Source organism: Anopheles bellator, chromosome 2 (assembly GCF_943735745.2).
Source record: "Anopheles bellator chromosome 2, idAnoBellAS_SP24_06.2, whole genome shotgun sequence".
NCBI lineage: Eukaryota > Metazoa > Arthropoda > Insecta > Diptera > Culicidae > Anopheles > Anopheles bellator.
Window position 1 is genome coordinate 6,645,284 of NC_071286.1, and position 17,289 is coordinate 6,662,572.

The 17,289-nt window shown below is 52.1% G+C and overlaps 1 protein-coding gene across 1 annotated transcript; it reads right to left on the reverse strand.

Annotated features, from left to right (window-relative positions):
- Positions 1-593: 593 nt before the first annotated feature.
- On the reverse strand, positions 594-7,916 carry LOC131210774 (dipeptidase 1). Its single transcript, XM_058204066.1, has 8 exons — positions 7,762-7,916; positions 7,063-7,219; positions 4,325-4,457; positions 2,723-3,120; positions 1,537-1,621; positions 985-1,060; positions 771-909; positions 594-701 (listed from the first exon to the last, which is right to left on the reverse strand). Exons 1-8 carry the CDS (start codon positions 7,914-7,916, stop codon positions 594-596), a joined length of 1,251 nt encoding a protein of 416 aa, XP_058060049.1.
- Between the last annotated feature and the right edge of the window lie 9,373 nt (positions 7,917-17,289).

Here is a 17,289-nt window from a genome sequence, read left to right on the forward strand (position 1 = left end):
GGGCTCTAAATAATAGGTAACCATGGTAACGGGATCGTAACAACCAGTGGCGAAATCGTCGGCTAACGAAAAGGGCAGCTCCTTAATCGATTTTCAAACATCCAACTGCTGTGACCGGCGTCAAGGGATATCCGTGTCGCCCTCCCATCAAACCACGCACACCTTCGCTGCTGCCCTCTAGGGAACCGTTCCGTTTCGTTAGTGTTTATCATCGCTACGTGATAGTCTATGTACAAATCTCTACCACGATCTTACTTTTACTCGCTGAAGAGTTTGAAGACATACAGACGGCCTCCCTTTCGCCTACTGCGCTAAGTATCTTACACTAACCGGCGCCCCGTGCAGTGTAGCTCCTGCTTCGCCCAACCGCAACTCCACGTCGTTGATACTTTGGCCTGCCCTTGGGTTTGATTTGTGGATCCGGCGATTGCTCGCTCGTGGGCTGGCCGAGGGCGTTGAGCGGGGTGAGTGATATGCAATAGTAGTGGCACACCTCGTGTCGCGATCGTGAAGGTCGGTGGCGTCCTAGGTCAGGGGAGGTCAGGGTCAGACTCCGTCGCCCGGCCGTCCCACGGAGCTCCGTTGGCAGATCATCACGTCCGTGGTCCCGAGTAGCGGCAGTACGAGCGGCCGAGGATGTCCTCCGGTGGTATCGATTGGTCGATGGGCAGCATTCCCTGCGCCTCCAGCTGATCGCGTATCTAGGGGGCGGGAGGGGGGGGCAAGCATTGCATGGGGTGGAGTTTGTGACGTGGCACCGGATCACCTACCTGTTCCACCTGCCGAAACACTCGGATGAGATTCCGGCCGGCCAGCTTCGCTATGTCCTCCTCGGTCCACCGTTCTGATTCTAGCAGTTCTGCGAACAGGTAAGGATACCTGGAGACGTCCTCTAGTCCCTGCGGTACCCTGCGAAATTCGAATTCAATGTTACACGGGTCACACGGTGCTCACTACCACCACCGAACAGGGGCCGACACTCACAAGTTTACTCCATCGTAACCGGCACCGATACCGACGTGGTCCACTCCGGCCACATCTCGTATGTGGTTGATGTGGGCTGCGTGAAACGAAGAGAGGTGTTCGGTGTTCAGAGAGCTCAGAAAAGCACTTTTGAACTCGAAATTAAAATAAAAACCCCAGATTTAAAAGAAGCTACGGCAGCGCGCGCCTTGTCCTGTCACCAGATGGCGCGGTTGAAAAATGAAGCGACATAATGGCGCCGGACATGAACTATCCGAGGTTCCTGGCTTGCCTGGGGCCTCCGCCACGACCGCGTTCATTATCCTTGCCGCTCGGCGGAAATTGAGTTGCTCTACATTTCAGCGATTTTAATGATACCACCAGCCCGGCCCGGCTCCAGAGAGGATCTCCGGAGGGTGTCTACGTGGCCGGCCTGTGTACATTAGAACGGCTAACCTCTGGTCAACTCACAAAAAACAATAAAACAAAATGGAGAAGAGCTTCCCAAATTCCGTTCCGTTATTTATGGACTGCGCGCGGCGGTGGACGCGCGCGCGCGGAGAGTGCGCTTACCCACAACATCCTTGAGGGTGGCCTTTTCGCCGCAGCTCACGAAGTGGGGATAGAATGCAACCATGACCAGCCCGCCGTTAACGGCCTGCATCATCATCCGGAGCACCGGTGGTTGTGTGGTGGCGATGGTGACGTCCGGTCCGGTTGTCCGGACCCCGCCAGGTTAGAGCCAGAGGGTCGCCGTCACCGCGGCCAGGTCCGGTTCGGCATATGACGGCAAATTGGGAGCGGAAATTGGTTTTCCGAGGTCAGCCAGGTTTCGGTGTCATTCGGGGTCGTCCACAGAGAGCATCCGTCCGTCCAGCGAAATTGGGAAAAATTGAAGAAGAGCAAGGGGAAGAAAAAAAAACACGGAAAAAGCACGATACCATTAAGGACGGGAGTGTTTTCGTAGTTCATAACCCACAGACCTCGTGACACGGCGCCCGTGGCCACCTCCCCATAGAAAACAACGCAGTCGCCAGGGTCGGAAGCGCATAAAAACGGGAGGCGACCCGAAAACTTCATTCCACCCGGGGGGTCCCCTGGTTTGACCCTGGTCCCCGGGCCGAGGTATCGAGTGCCGCGGCCGGTCGACAGGGTCCCGGAATTGAAATATTCATATTTTGGTGCTGATTTTTAATTAATTTCTTGTTATTCTTGTCCAACTGGCGGTGGAGCCGCTGTCGATGGCCACACGTCCGTGCAATGAGTGAGCCGTGACGGAGCGGTGTAGTAAGTGGCCGGCTCCGGTGCCGGCTCGCGAAAGACGGACCCGGACTCGGCCCCGGCCGCACCGCTATATTAAATTTCATCAAATTATGCAAATGCCCCGGGATCGCCCCTTGGCTCGTCTCGGCCAAAGTCGACAAAACAAGAGGGGGAAACATAATAAGCGCGCCGGCAAAACGCGCCGAAGGACTTCTTCTTTCGATGATTAGCGGACGTGGGGTGGCCAGATTGTGTCCATGTGGGCCACCACGGGGTGGGCTTTGTTTTTCTCGAGCATATTGTCCGGATCGGATCCGGAGCCGCCTCCAAGTTTCATTTTAATTCGCTTTCTCCGCTAACTTCATTAGCTCGGCGGCGGGACGGAGGGCCCGCCGGCTCCCCGTCCACGGGTTTTTAATTAGATCAGGAGTGGCCATTTCGGAGTGGCACCCGGTGGCGATTTTGTGTGTTTTGCCCGGAGATCGCCCGTACTTACGATGCGCTTCAGCACGTGGTCCGGCACGTTGCGGGAACTGTTGCAGATGGCGTGGGCGGACGAGTGGGAGAAGATGACGGGCGCCTTGGAGGTGGCCAGTGCATCGAGCATCGTCGGCACCGACACGTGCGACAGATCGACGATCATGCCGAGCCGGTTCATCTCGGTGACGACGAGCGTGCCGAAGTGGGAAAGGCCCCCGATGTGCGGCACCCGGCCCGGCTCATCAACTTTGCAGCAGTCCGCCCAGGGCGTGTTGCAGGTGTGCGTGAGCGTCAGATAGCGGGCCCCGAGCTGGTAGAAGGTCCGCAGCACCCCGAGGCTGGTGCCGATCGAGTGCCCACCCTCGATCCCTATCAGGCTGGCCAGCTTCCCCGACCGGTGGCTCGCTTCGATGCCTTCGCGTGCGAGAGAGACAGAGAGAGAGAAAGCGATAGAACGAGAGAGAGAGAGAGAGAGAGAGAGAGAGAGAGAGAGAGAGAGAAAGAAAAGGATCAGAGGAGGATTTATCAACAACTCTCCTGCTTGAGAGTATTTTCGTTAGGAGTATCTTGAGGGTCTGTCGGAGATGAGCTTATCGGTTGCAGTGAAACCAACAGCTGATATGCGTTAAGAAATTCGGGTTAAAATAAATAGACTGCATATAATTTGATATTCTGATACCATCTTGTTGCCTTCTAAGTCTGTGGTTGATTAAACAATGAATCGTATGTTTAGTCTAAGGATAACAAATCAGCTAGGTCCACCTAGTGTTTGGATTCCGAAAATGGGGAGTAAAATGTCGATTGTGGCTGTGGCTGTATGGCACGTAGCGCCGTTCTGGTGAAACCAAATGTCGTCCAAGTTTTTGGCTACAATTTCGCCGAAGAACGCAATCAGCCAACATTTTCCGGTAGCGTTCTGTTCCACGATGCGTTGGTTTTCCAAGACACAAATACGACTATTTTGCTTATTAACATAACCAACGACTTGGAAATGAGTTTAATTAAATGAGCTTTTCGAAATTCGTACAGTTTGAATTGAAGACTCACGACTTTGGAAATAAGTTATTAGTATTTCCTAATTTTCTGCAAGAAAACAGAAAATGGAGTACCATTTCGTAAATGTTTGAGTTTTGACTAAATATTTACAATTTCCAGAATGAAGTTTGACTTTTAAAAGTCAAGTTATCCTTTGAGGTTTGGTTTTGCACATAGTTTTGCTTCGAAGTAATAAAAGATATTTCTGAAATGAATTTAAGATTTTGAGCCATTCTTTTATTTTGAGCCTTTGTTAAAATGTTATATCTGCCATTCTAAATCATAATCCGCTACTCTAAGCTAAACACTTGGCACGGATTCCCTTAACTACCCTTCAACTTCCGGGCGACCCAAAAGTGGACCCCAAGCAGTGTCTCGGGAAGAAACAACAACATTTGGCATGGTACGAATGCAACATATCCTCACAATTTACGGTTACTGTATCACACATATTGCGTTAGACGTTCGCGCTGAATCGACTAGCACGCGTCACGAGTGCCAAAAGCGATTCATTCGGTTCCCGTCTTTCGCCCGTCCAACATTTATGATCCGCACCGGGGCGGGCGTGGTGCGTGTTACTTACCGTCGGCCGTGGTTACCAGGGCCATGTGCTGCGGATAAAGATTGACTAACCGCCGAATGAGATCGATCTGCTCCAGCGTTAATTGCACTGCGTCCAAATGTTGCGACGAACAGGGCGCATAGGCCGACCAGAACTGGAAAACGAGAAAAACGAGTCAATGACGGTGGGGCACGAGGGAATGGTATGTTAGACACCTCGCGGAACATCGCCACGTGGATCATATAGCGTCGGGGTCAAAGGTTAACGGGCGCGTCACTTCGCCCCATCCCTCAGAGAGGACCCAGCCGAAGGACGGAGCGCGCGAGAGAGAGAGCGCAGATTAAACATTGACTCAAACCATGCACGCAATCACGGTTGGGTCGTAAACTTCTTCGCAGTTGGAGCGCACCGCATCGGAAACCGGAAGTCGGTATCCGCAGCGCGGAATTGCGTGCGAAATGATTTACGCGCGGTACGAACCGGTGGACCGGTGGACTGTATTTCTTGTCTGGCGGGGATGGGACAGTCGTAAAAACGCGATCGGAGGTCGGTGCTGGCGAAGCGTGTGATGGCACGCCACGGCACCGGGTTCAAAGTACGCCGGGTGTGGATCATGCACGCGGAAGCGGGCAGTATCTTGGTCCTGGAAGCGAAGTTGAAGCGATCGCCACAGGATCCGGGATTTTGCGTTCCAGGGATGATAACACCAATCGCGAAGCATGAAGAACGCATTAGTGAACGGCAACCCGCAAGTACCCGGTGGCCACACTTTTGCGGGGTTGACCTTTCCCAGGCCGTCCAGGCCCCCCGGGGGGGCGCTGCCTTCTCGTGTTGAGTGCCGCACCGCAGATTGAGGGCAGATTGGGACCATGGATTGTGTTGTGTCTCCCAAGGGGACAATCAAGTCAAAGTTCTTCCACCACAACCCTGGCAAGGAGTGCCAACCGACGAAGGAGTCCTGGGAAGCCGGGAAGTCCAAGACGGAAACGAAGAAAGAAACGGTAGACTCGCCGTCGTTGGCCCGAGACTCAGCTTCACAAAGGATTCAAGTTTTTCGCGCAATTTTCCTGCTTCACCGGGTGAGAAATGAATTATTTATGCACCGCCTGGGAGGGTTGGGCAATGAATTGGCCACCCGTTTCCCGACCTGCCCCCACAAAAGGGTGACCGTCAAAAGGGAGCAGTCATCTGTCTTTAATAACGAACGGCACGGCTGATTGAGCTCTGTTGGGTAGTGGACGACGGAAGAAGATTGATTGTTGATGGCCGGCCAGCCACCAGGAAAGACAAACAGCAGCAGTTCGGTAGCTTCGGGCATTTGGTGGTCAGCGTACAGCACGGTGCAACAACACTGCGCTCATCTCCACGGGAACCCCGCCACTTCCGGTCCGGCTTCGGTGGCGTCGGCAAAGTTCGGTCGATTCAAAGTTCTTCGATCAGCATGAGGCCCGGGCAGCAGATGAAGTTTTGTTGTCGAAATTTAAATTACGCCCGTTTTGCGGATAGGAAAGTGAAAAGAAAAAATGACCCAACCGACCCAAGCATGCTTACAACATAAACATAACACAACCAGGTCAGGAGTCGGCGGGAGGCCGACCGTGCCGGCCGACGTTTGCACTCCGGGGCTTCGAGGAGCTTGTTTTTGCTCGCCGATGGAGTTTCTCTGTTCGGAAGCTGTTCGCCGTTCCGATGCTCCGTCTTCCGTCCGGCGGTAAGTCAAACAACATCCATCTTCCGAGCGTCGAAGCAGCATCGGCACGGGCGCTGATGGTGGAGTGAAAAATTCGCTCGAAAATTCCTCCGAAATGGCCGTGTTTTTATCACCTTCGCTCGCTGCACTGGCTGCGATGCTGACGATAGTGCTCCGGAACTCTCCTCGGACCCACGGACTTCGACCGGGATGGAGACATTACGCCGCGCGTTGCCCAAGGTGATGATTTGGGGCGGCGCACGTCGAAGGACGTTGTGGGAGGCCGTCGCCTAAGGCCCTTTTACGGCCAACCATGGCCGCCATTATCCGGCGTGGGGGAAGTGGCGTGGAGGTGTGTAAAATTAGTTTGCCCGTGCGCGAAAAACGGTTATTGCTGGAAGCTTTCCAAAAACTCAACACCACCACCAGGAGGACCGTTCGGCTTTGAGCACGATGATGGCGATGATGACCCTCCGAGGGACTCCCTCGCGGCTTCCGAAGTGGGCATGCTCAGCCCAATCAGGACAGTGGCACGTTCGGATGGACGAGCGGATGGCGGAGCTCCTGTCGGAACCCTGACAAGCGGGACACTGACTCACCTCAACCTGTCACGACGGAAGCACGTAAATTTGGGACAACCGTCCCAAGACTTCTTCGGCGAATTTCGGGCCAGAGGTTTGGGACCAGCGCCAGCACGACAGATAATGGAGTGTTTGGGGGTGAAAAGGGCCAAGATTTGGCCAAGATTTTCTGTTCTTTGTTCCATTTTCTGCCCGAGCGTCCAGTGCACCTCTCGCGTCGGTGAAGTCTCCAAATCCAATTTGGGACCGGATTGGGACGGGGCCGGAGAGCTTGATTAGCGCCCGAAGTGCGAGCTTCTGGCCGGGGGGGGACACCGAGCCACCCGATCCGTCATCGGGCGAACCATTAAAATCAACTTTCGGTCACGGACGAACTACAATCTCCGGCGTCTTCCGTCCGGCCGCCCGTTGCCGCTTTCATTTAAAGTTTCGCACTAACGGCAGGACTTCAGACCTTTATCTCCGGCCTTACGCTCCGGGGGACTCACCTGTGCTGAAACCATGCCCTCCTTCAGGCGCCGCAGGTCCGTGTGGCTCCAGGCACTCGTTGACCACGGTGTAATGTCGCGCAGATCCTCGCCGAAGCGAAACTCCCGTAATTGGTTTTTCAGAAACTTTCTTATGTTCCACGGCAAATCGTTGTGACTGTAATGAGACGCAAAGACGGGACCGGTTGGAAGGAGCATCGTTACGTGGCGTGTTGTTTGTTGGAGGGCGCGGGAATGCAAATTAGAGATGCTGATTGATAATGGGGACGAAAACAAGGCCTAACAAGGGTACGCCGTTTTGGGTTCCGTATCTGGGCGCTCATTTTTCAAACGCAGGGAGCTATACCAGAGGTGGTAGATGTGGAATGTGGCTGGGTTCGCCGCCATGGTTTTTAGTAAAACATTTTTTGATGGTTATCAGATTACGGTTTGATGGTCCGGAGATTATACCGATAATTAAAGGTTTTTGAAAAGAGAATGATTACAATTCGAGCAGTTTTCCGTACTTTCGAGCAGCTTGGATTCGCTCAATTATAGCAGTTTTGACATTAAATAATTGAAGACAGCGGTTTCGAGCAGAGTGTTTCGAGCAGTTTCGAGCATGCTCATGTCTTCCGGCGATGGCAATTACGGTGGACAATCCAAAAAGCTGGAGGATCAAAATGGAGGTGTTCAGACGGCAAAAGGCGCGTGACTTACCCATCGATTAAAGGCACTTCCTTCAGCACTTTGCGCACGATCTCCATCCGCTCCTCGAGCTGTATGGTCAGGCATGTCGAGACTAGGTGTACGATTATTGTCCAGAAGCAAACCCCGCACAGTATGAAGCCGTCGATGGGCTTCCGGCGACGCATGGCGCCGCACCGAGCCGCAGCGTCCACGTCGCCGTCGGTCGTACGCCGTCGTGCCGCTGGGCCGCCCGTCGCAAGCCCTCCGGTCTTCCGGTTGTCCGGGCTGGAGGCGAAGTTTCGCGGCCGAGCGATGGCACCTCCGTCACGCGGAGTCCCTTGGCGCTCGTGCGGATGCGATGCCAATATCCTTATCGCTGCCAGTGATCTGCGGTCCCGTCCGGACGACGGGGCGTGATAATGATGGTATCGGACGAACGCTGGCCTCGCATCGTTACGGCTCCACGGGTTCCGAGCAACCGAGGCGGCCTGCAGGAAAAAAAAGAAAGCGAACATCGAGATCAAAATCAGCGCCCCAAAGCAGAGAGCTCGGCAGTCGGAATAGGAATTGGATTAAAATCGGAGCACACGGTGCACTGAGAGTCGCTCTCGTCAGGTGCTACCGAGTTCGGCTCAAGGAGCCCAAGGACGTTCTCCGGTTTGTGCCCGTGCTTGAACCTCATTACCGAAATGGCCCCCCCCCGGCCAAACACTAACTTCGCGCTTAATCAGCCCAGGTCACCGCTGCCGGAGAGCGCTTATTATTGGACGGATTTTGCATCTCTGCTCGATATCGCTTACGAGCAATCTGGACCGGATGTTAGCGTCACGATTCGTAACGTAACGAGCTGCAATTAATAAACTCTCCACGGTGTATCTCGAGCACTGCGGTCCCCATTTTTGGGGACGAGCGTTTTTGTTTTCTTGGCCCACGGCAAAGCATGGCCAGAGCCGCTGACGTCCGCTTTGAGCCGTTGATTGAATTTCATCCTCCCCAAGGGACTTTTCCCCCTCGGGGGAGAAGCCTGTCCTGTGGCGCCGGCCAAAGATTTCCTTGAGCCGTGGCTTCCAGAGTTTCTGAGTTTCGTTTCTGATTTAACCTCATCTGCATTAGGTCAACCGCATGCCGCCTCAAGCCGATGACCTCGGTCTTTTGCTACTGCCCCGGTACGATTATAACCGCATCTTAGTCCATTCGTCCTCGAACGCTACCGAGAGTCGGGTTCCCGTGATCGAAGGCTCGTATCGTCTTGGGACACCAGCTCCAGCTCTGGTCACCGGTGCCAGGCGACGGTGCCGGAATCAATAATCTATCTGCCCCCTATCTTCTCGGCCAACACACTGGCACTGGGCCGGAGGCAGCGAGGATCGGCGTACAGAGCGGCTGACAGACGCGTGCGTTATTGATTGGAAACCGGCTCCTTTCCGGTTTCCGGGCCTCGGCTAAGATGTGCGACCCGATGCTTCAGTAATCCAATAGCTTCGAGGTAGCGCAGCGAATGCACAGCGGTCCGTGGCCCGTGGGCTGCCGGCTAACCGGGGAAGCAAATAATCCGCATCCGCATCAGGGCGGACCGGATACGGCAGGCGCACAAATTGGCAAGAAGCAGAATCCATTGCCGGCCTTTATTAGGCTCTCAAAACGGATGCGTTCTGGTTCGAGTAGCTAGGGTCCAGGATCTGGGCGCTCGGTCATTACTTATGCATCTCCGGCGGGTATTTGTTACGATTTAGAAAACGGGCACTCGGTTGACGCTGTTGATGGCCCGGTATGTGTTGATTATAATTTGGCTCCAGGGAACCGAGAGTGGTACACACAGGTGGCTATTGGTTACGTTTCCGGGCAAATCTTGCGGTACCATATTGACGAGAGATAAAAGTGCCAGTAATGCGGCTTGCAGGACACAACCACAGATCATAGAGCATGGAGTGTACGTCAAACATGTTACAGGACGTCAGCAGTAAATCTGTTTGCATAAGACCACCGTAACATTGCTTCATTCGACCGTACAGACAAAGGTTTCATGTATTGAGTTGGAAGAAGATCCGGGTACTCCAATTTGTCGCTCGATAGCACCACAATTGTATTGGTTTCTCGAGTATGCATAATCTGTTGCTAGCAGTTACGAAGTTCTGGTGAAATCCACAGTATGACCTCGTGTAAGCAACAGTCTAAAAACCAGCCAATATCGGCTTGACTCGGTGCTTCAAAATTAGAGTCTCGATATGTCGAATCGAGGATCTTCGATATGGTTTTTGCGTTGTCGACGACCCGAAGCTTCTACTGTTTGAAGTGCAATAAAATCTAATTTTCGTCTATATCAAACCAGAACACAAAGAACAAATGTTATTAAATACTAAAACGATGTTTGATTTTACTATGAATTTTTGAACAAAGCTCGAAATGCTTAAATTTTAAATAAAGAGTACAATAGCAATTAGGGTTTGATTGTCTCGAGTCTCGTATTTGAATATGTCAGTAAAAACATCGCATCGTAAAAACATCGAAAACATAGCCACAGTTTGCTGTTTAGAGATGAAGCTCAGTTTAAAAAATTTTGTTTAGAAAATTTGAAACTTGTATCCTTGGAACTGAAATTGCTTAGAAGACTCATATGGTTTGACGTTTTGATTTCTTTCACGTGCCACAGCTTGAGTCGAAGAGTCCATTATTGAATAATTTTTCTACCACCCGCTCATAAACATGATTCGGTGATAAAGCCATTTGTTTTTCGGGTTCGTGGCAACTCCGCATCAGACATGGAACCTCCACGGCGTAGAACCTGGATGCCCTACAGACACGAAACGGTGTGTAAGAATGTCGATCCGGTGCTGGAGCAGTGTTGGCGAAAGGAAACGTCCCCGGTACCATTGCACCAAAACCGACTCCGGCCGGTGCAGACCCCGGCACTCAAATGTTGCACGGCATGGTGCTAAAAGCTCCCTTGCGCCCCACCGGGACACCGGGTGGTCGTAAAGAACGGAACTACTTACGGCCGAGACGCCTATAAGCTTCCACCGTAAAGCGTGAAGTGTACTTTTCGTGATGCCGTAAAATAGCAAAAGTTCGACATGCAATTCCTATCACGCACCAACGGCCAGAGGGCTAAGAGCTGCCCTCGGTGAAAGTTTTCCAACACGCGCCCACAGTCGGTGGCCTTTTTGTCCTTTGTCGGGCGGCCGGCGATGCCATTGACGGACCCCGGCCACTGCCCCCGAAAACCTCGTCCCTGCACCGTGTGAAGCCATTGTCTACGGTCGCATCGAACTTGCATGTTGCGATGGTGATCGTTGCAATCGAATGAAGTGCCTGGCTCTAGGCTGGGGCCTTTCCTTGGAACGGCACGAGGGCATAAAAGATGAGAAAGAAGGCGACCGAGCAAATGGCCATCCAGCAAAGTTTTCTCGGAACGGGAGGCCACACGGTGGTTCCTGTGCAAACCAAGGCCCCCTGCCTGAGCGAGTGCACGAAAGAAAGAAAACGTACCATTCGGCAAAGACCCCGCCCGGCGCGGCGGGGGGTCGCGTCGAAATTTTTGCACCCCGAAGGATGTGCATATTTATGCGTCATATGGTAAAATTGATATTTTTATCGCCCATCTCTATCAAAATTCCATTTGTAACATTTCCATTCCGGTCCGATCCATTCTCGGCGGCTGGTGTGCAGTTCGCCCGTAGTAGGTCCTTTCGCCGGGGGGGGAACCGCCTCGGAAAGGATGCTCCTGGTCGTTACTTCCGACGTCTGGTGGAGCATTTATTCGGACGGGCCATGTGTTTGGCGATTCCCGTTGCACTTCGTTCCGATTCGCCCGGTACGGCACAGGACGAACCGTGAAATGGGACGGCGCTTTCTTCGAGCAGATCTTGTCCGCTTTTTTCTCTCTCTCTCTCGCTTTCTGTTCTAGGAAACGCTAGACCCACAGAAAGTGGTAGCAGCCAAGTCAACTTTCGGTAGCCACCCAGCAACGCTCGACAAGTTCCTAGACACCGTTCCCGGGCTGGTGCGCCGAGCGTGCAAGACGGTTGCCATTATGGCAGCTTTATGAACTATTCAATGTCATCAAATTGTGGCGACTGCACTGATACGGATCGTTAGCCGGCCGGAACGGTGGCGGCGGCGGCAAATGCTCCGTTCATACATAAATCTGGTCGCAATGCTGCGCGGTTCCTGGGGTTCGTCGAAAGAAAGAAGTTCTGCTCGTTCGTTCGGTCGTCGTTTTTTTTTCTCTGCGGGAACTCGAGAATTTCGCGAAAGTTGCATTGCTGGCTGAGTGAGCGCACGGAGTGTGCCTCATCAACATGATTTTGAATTTAAATTTAGTTTTGAAACTATCGCAATTTGCCTGGCATGGCTCTGGGAACCCCCCACCGGGGGGTTAGTTTTACGTGGCTTTAATCGAATGAAAACAATGAGTAATGAGGTCCCGGAACAACGGTTCCATTCTGCTGCTGCATTAACAATTATATACAAATTTTTGGCCGACAACCTGGTGTATCGGAGCGATCTGCATCTTTTGTTGCCACAAAAACAAACGAAATCTGCGCTCGATGCGCTCTCATTTATGGACCTCTTTTGGCAATTGCTTCTCATAACTTCATCTCGTACGGTTCGACACAGTTTTGCGTTCACTTCCTTTTCTGTTGCATAACCACATCCCAGGGGGGAAAAAACACCGAGAGACAGAGCCTAAGAATGGCACGGACAGAATGAGTAAAGCGTCCGCCGCCTTGGCATCGCTTTGGAACGCAACCGGCGCAAAGGGCGGCCCCTTCCGGTCGCTCGATTCGATTCATTCCGAATGGTAGATTTATCATCCCGGGCGGTATGCAGCCCGACATTCTCGGTACCGGATTCGGTCAGCCGTCTGGCCGTGGCCCACAGCTTCGCCCAGCCCGCGGTGGCATATGTACCAGTACTTTGGGCAGTCGGGCAAAAATCATTGCTCCGTAAATCTAAAAACATGTTGCTCGGGCGGCCATGATTTGGCCCACCCGATACCGGGCGCCATGTTTGATACATTATGGTTGTTTGCTTAAAAAATTGCCATTGGGGTCCGGCAGCTCCCGGGGACGTGGCCGTGGGATAATGGGTGGCGGTTCCCCGCGACCGATCGCGGGCGCGATGGCTGCACTGAATGAACACAGCGATTCCGTCGCGCACCGCTGGCCGAGGTTGGTGTTTATAAATTGGATTGTTCTACCGATAACTCCCCTGTTTCTTGCGGAATCCATCCATAAATAAAATGTATCGCTACGAATCGCTGCTGGGTAAGAATTGTTCCAACGCTGATTTATGGTAAGTCAAGACAAGGCAACCGTTACGATGACACATTTCAAGTCTTCCCCCATGGCCGTAGCTTTTAAGCGGCGGCGAAAATGTTACACAATGGCCACACCGTCCCATTGAAATGGCACCGAATTGTGCGCCAGAACAATCGCTTCCAAGTAGAACTTTCGAAACGTTATCCCTGATCCCGAATCGAAAGGCTATTATGAATTAGTTTTAATTGCCCCGACTGCGGGGTTTTGCAGAACTTTGCGGCCGATTGGACAAGCGTCGGGGGCAGAGTTTCTCGGCTACGCAAAAAAGGGCCCCTAAATCATGATTAATGGAAGATCCCTGTGAAGAAGAAGGGGCCAGATTAGTACGAGTAGGTAACCCCGTTGGACCTCAATAAAACCACAATGTGGCCCCTTGATTGGGGCGGTGAAAGTTGAAGTACGGAAGCACACCGCAACCGCAACGCAACGGATAAATCCGGCCCACCGGCCGCTAGGATCAATCCGTCAGCGGGCCACCGGATGTGGGGGATAAAATCGATAAACAGCCAAATCACGGTCCCTGGGATTCCGTTTTGTCGACGTACCGCAGAACGTCCGGAGCAAACCTGACCGGTGGCGAAGACGTACGTCGTACGTCTCGGGGGAACCGGAGGTCCTTCGAACCGGAAGATGGCATCGGTTCCACGTCGGCTCCAGCGCTGAAGCGGTGCTCGAGAGCCACATCAATCAAAATGCTTTCAAAACTACATTCAACGGGTTTTGATAAATTATCGGAAACGCTCCCGTTTCCGATCGGAATTTTCGGCAGCAACCAACCCACAGATTGCGGGCCCAACTTTTCGGAGAAATCTGGTCTGGAAAAAATCAAAGTTTAACGGTGAACGGATTGACGGCTGTTGGGATGGGCCGATTTGGGCCAATGCTCGACCAGTTTTATCGACATTTAAATCCAATTTCTCATCGGGATCAATCATCATGAAGCATGCACCTACCACAGAAAGGAGTGTTCTAGTGAAGTTATTCCATTGCTCTCAGGAACGTCTTCACGCCGATAAGAGAAGGCCTCACGGCAGACAGCCGCAATCAAAAGCCGGAAATTTACGGCTCTCGAAGGCCCCTCCCCGCGAATTTCGTAACATTCTCACAGAGCGATTTTTCTAACAAGCGATTTAATTTTACGATAAGTCAAGCGGGTAGTTGGAAAGTTGTGACAAGTTGCAAACAGGCACCGGCACGCACGCTCACTATCGTGGCCGCTCGACAGCTTAAACTAACGTAACAATGTTAATTTTATTTCCCACATCGTGCCGTGCCAAGAATTTGTTCCGCCGCTTCGCGGATCGCGCTGCCGAAAGTTGGACTATCTTGCTCGGAAAACTTTTTGGCCGCGCCCCAAAGCCCCGGGAGTGAGAGAGAAAAGTGTGCGCCCCTACTCGCATATCGCAGCCTAGAACTCACGAGGTCGACAATGGGATTAGCGAGTCGCTGATGTTCGCTTGTTCGCCCCATTCACGCAACTCTTAACCCGAACTCTTCCGGAGTGGAATAGCATAACCCGAGCACCGGTTTTTGAGGTAACTTTTGCAAACGCGACTGATAACCCTCACTTTCCGTTATCACAACTTGCCAGACTCAGTTCCCGAAGAGTTTCGCAGATTTTTACTCCCGCGCCGAGTGGCCCGCTCGAGTGGTGCATCCAGGAAAAACTGCATCCAGCATGGCGGGGGGGTGTCATTTCCATTAAAAACATTCTCAACCCGAACGAAATCAGATACCGGCGAACCGGCGCCACTTGACGGGTTACGCCGGGCTTACGTTTTGTATGCGTCTCGGCCTCGTTTTTTTTTGCTTATTTGGCCACACAATTTTAAAACCCCCGTTTTTTTTTGGCATGTGCACTTCCCGTGGAAAATGGCACAATTTGGTGATTTTGATACTACCCACTTTCTCGCTCTCACCGGCCGGCCACTTGTCCCAAACGAAACTTACTCGGTGGGACTGTCCCGGGCTTCCCCCGAGTGGCCGCAGACTGGCAGCGAATGGAGCAAAAAGGACCGCTGGTTTGGCTGCCGCAAAAAAAAAAAGCTCCGTTGGACCGTTTTACGCGCTGTAAAAGGGTTCTCAAGTTGGACTACTTAAGCGCCAGGCCGCTGTCACCGGGGCCTCCGGTTAGTGTCTGGCGCGGTCTTGTCGTCCACCGTCGTCGTCGTCGTGCGAAGTTAACACAAAAGTTGAGACTAGCGTACCAGTTGATAATTAGTTTTATTTCCCGGGCTCCGGTGCAAAGTTTTAGCGCAAAGTGCGCGTTACAAAACCGGCGACTCGGGACTCGGGTGTTTCGTGTGTCCGTCGGCCCCAGTCGGTGGTTCCCAGTGCCCAGACAGTCGGACAAATCAGACCAACGTGACCGATTAAGCATCGGGGCCCGGTAATGATGGTGACAGCTAATGGCATGGCCATTAATATACTTTGCTGACTCCGTGGGCGACTCCGTGGGTCGCAGACGTCGAATGATGGACGCCACATCAGGGACCGGCGCCCGCAGAGATTTGTCAATTAGTTTTTAATGGAAGGATTAATTTTACTGCAGTTTTCTCGCCCGCCAAACCGGGTGCCGGGGAAAGTTGCAACGGCCCCCATCGGTGACGGGATGGATTCTCCGGGGTGGATTCAACGAAACAACTCGATTTTCCACTCTACGTCAGCTGCGCTGAACTTTGCACTCGCTCGGACCACTGCTGCTCCGGGCTGATGTCCTTTTTTTTGTGGTGTAAAAATACATTCCAGGTGAAGTGGTTCCAAAGCGAGGGATAATAATTTTCTGAAGCTCCAATCGAGCAGCAGGAAATTGGCTTCTGGAGTTGGCCCACCCCATCGGCATCGGTGGGTCAGGAAACGTAACCCGAGGGTGCTGATAACCTAACCAACGGAGCAACGATGGTCGATGCGCTTGGGTGAAGTTATGTTGAGGGCAAAACTTGGACCCATGCGAAAGGTTGCACCAGACCTGGGGCGGATGTGTAATAAAATCTTTGTTGACCATAGTTTTCACGGCGCCAAAGGAACGGGGATTCCTTCGCTCACCCACAGCGAAGTTCGTGAGTGCGGAGAAAGTTGCGAAACAACTTGGGCCCGGACTGGCGCCGGGTGCGTTAACCCACAAACCGATACGCCCGCACGCACTCGGAACCCGCAGCAGCCACGACGCCGGCAGCAGATGATGGGCGGCGCTAAATCTATATTATAAAAATGACGCTCCGTTTTGTGTGCGGTTTATAGACTCCGAAACTACTGGACCGATTGACTCGAAACTTGCCACACAGGGGTTTTAGGGGCCAAGGATGAGCAACGTCATGGTTAGAAACCCCTCCGCCCCCTCCTTCTTACCCCTCCCATACAAACGAACCGTTAAAACATTGATTACTCCACAAGTTATGAATCGAATCGAGTCAAATCTTGCACAATTGTTGATGGTCACCTGAGAAATCATGTGACCAAATTTGGTCCTTTTAGGACGAAGGGAAGGGGGTGGGGGGGACTAATCCTTAAAATACTCCCTATGGCAATATGGGGAGAGTGTGAGAGAGATAGAAAAAGAGAAAGAGTAAAAGAGAGAGGAAGAGAAAGAGAGAAAGAGAGAGAGATAGCAACGGGCTGCTACAGCCTTCTAGATTTCAATTAGGCTCATATAATAGTGTAAAGGATGAGCGGGACAGAAGGCAGAACAATGAAACACGTGGACAGAAGGGAGAGAAGACAGAAGTTCATCATACGTCTCATACATTATTTACGTTGCGTTTGATAGAAATCATATTTGTGTAACCTAGGCTGCGTACACTTGAGTTGCGTACACGCTTCGGGCTTAGGCTGCGTACAGGAGGTCTACAATAGAGCATTTGAGAATGAAATATTTTCCAAACCTCTGAAATACACATGCGTCTCAATCACATTTTTTTATTTATTTATTTTTTGTTACAAATGCTTCCGTTTTGCATCGCCATACTTTTCTGTCAAATCTCACACAAACATAGGGGGAGTAGATTCACTTGCGAAATTTCTTATATCAAACCAGTGCGTAGAAAAATTCCCTATAGTTTCGAAAAAAGCATGCCACCTAAAAACGAGCGCTTAATAGATCACGTTCAAGATCAAACAAGGAAAAAATAGCACGTTCAAGTGAAACCGAAGAGCAAAGAAATGCTAGGCTACTGTCTAATCGAGAGTGCATAGCTATAACGCGTTCTTTGCAAACACGTGAGTAAAGGGAAGCAGGATT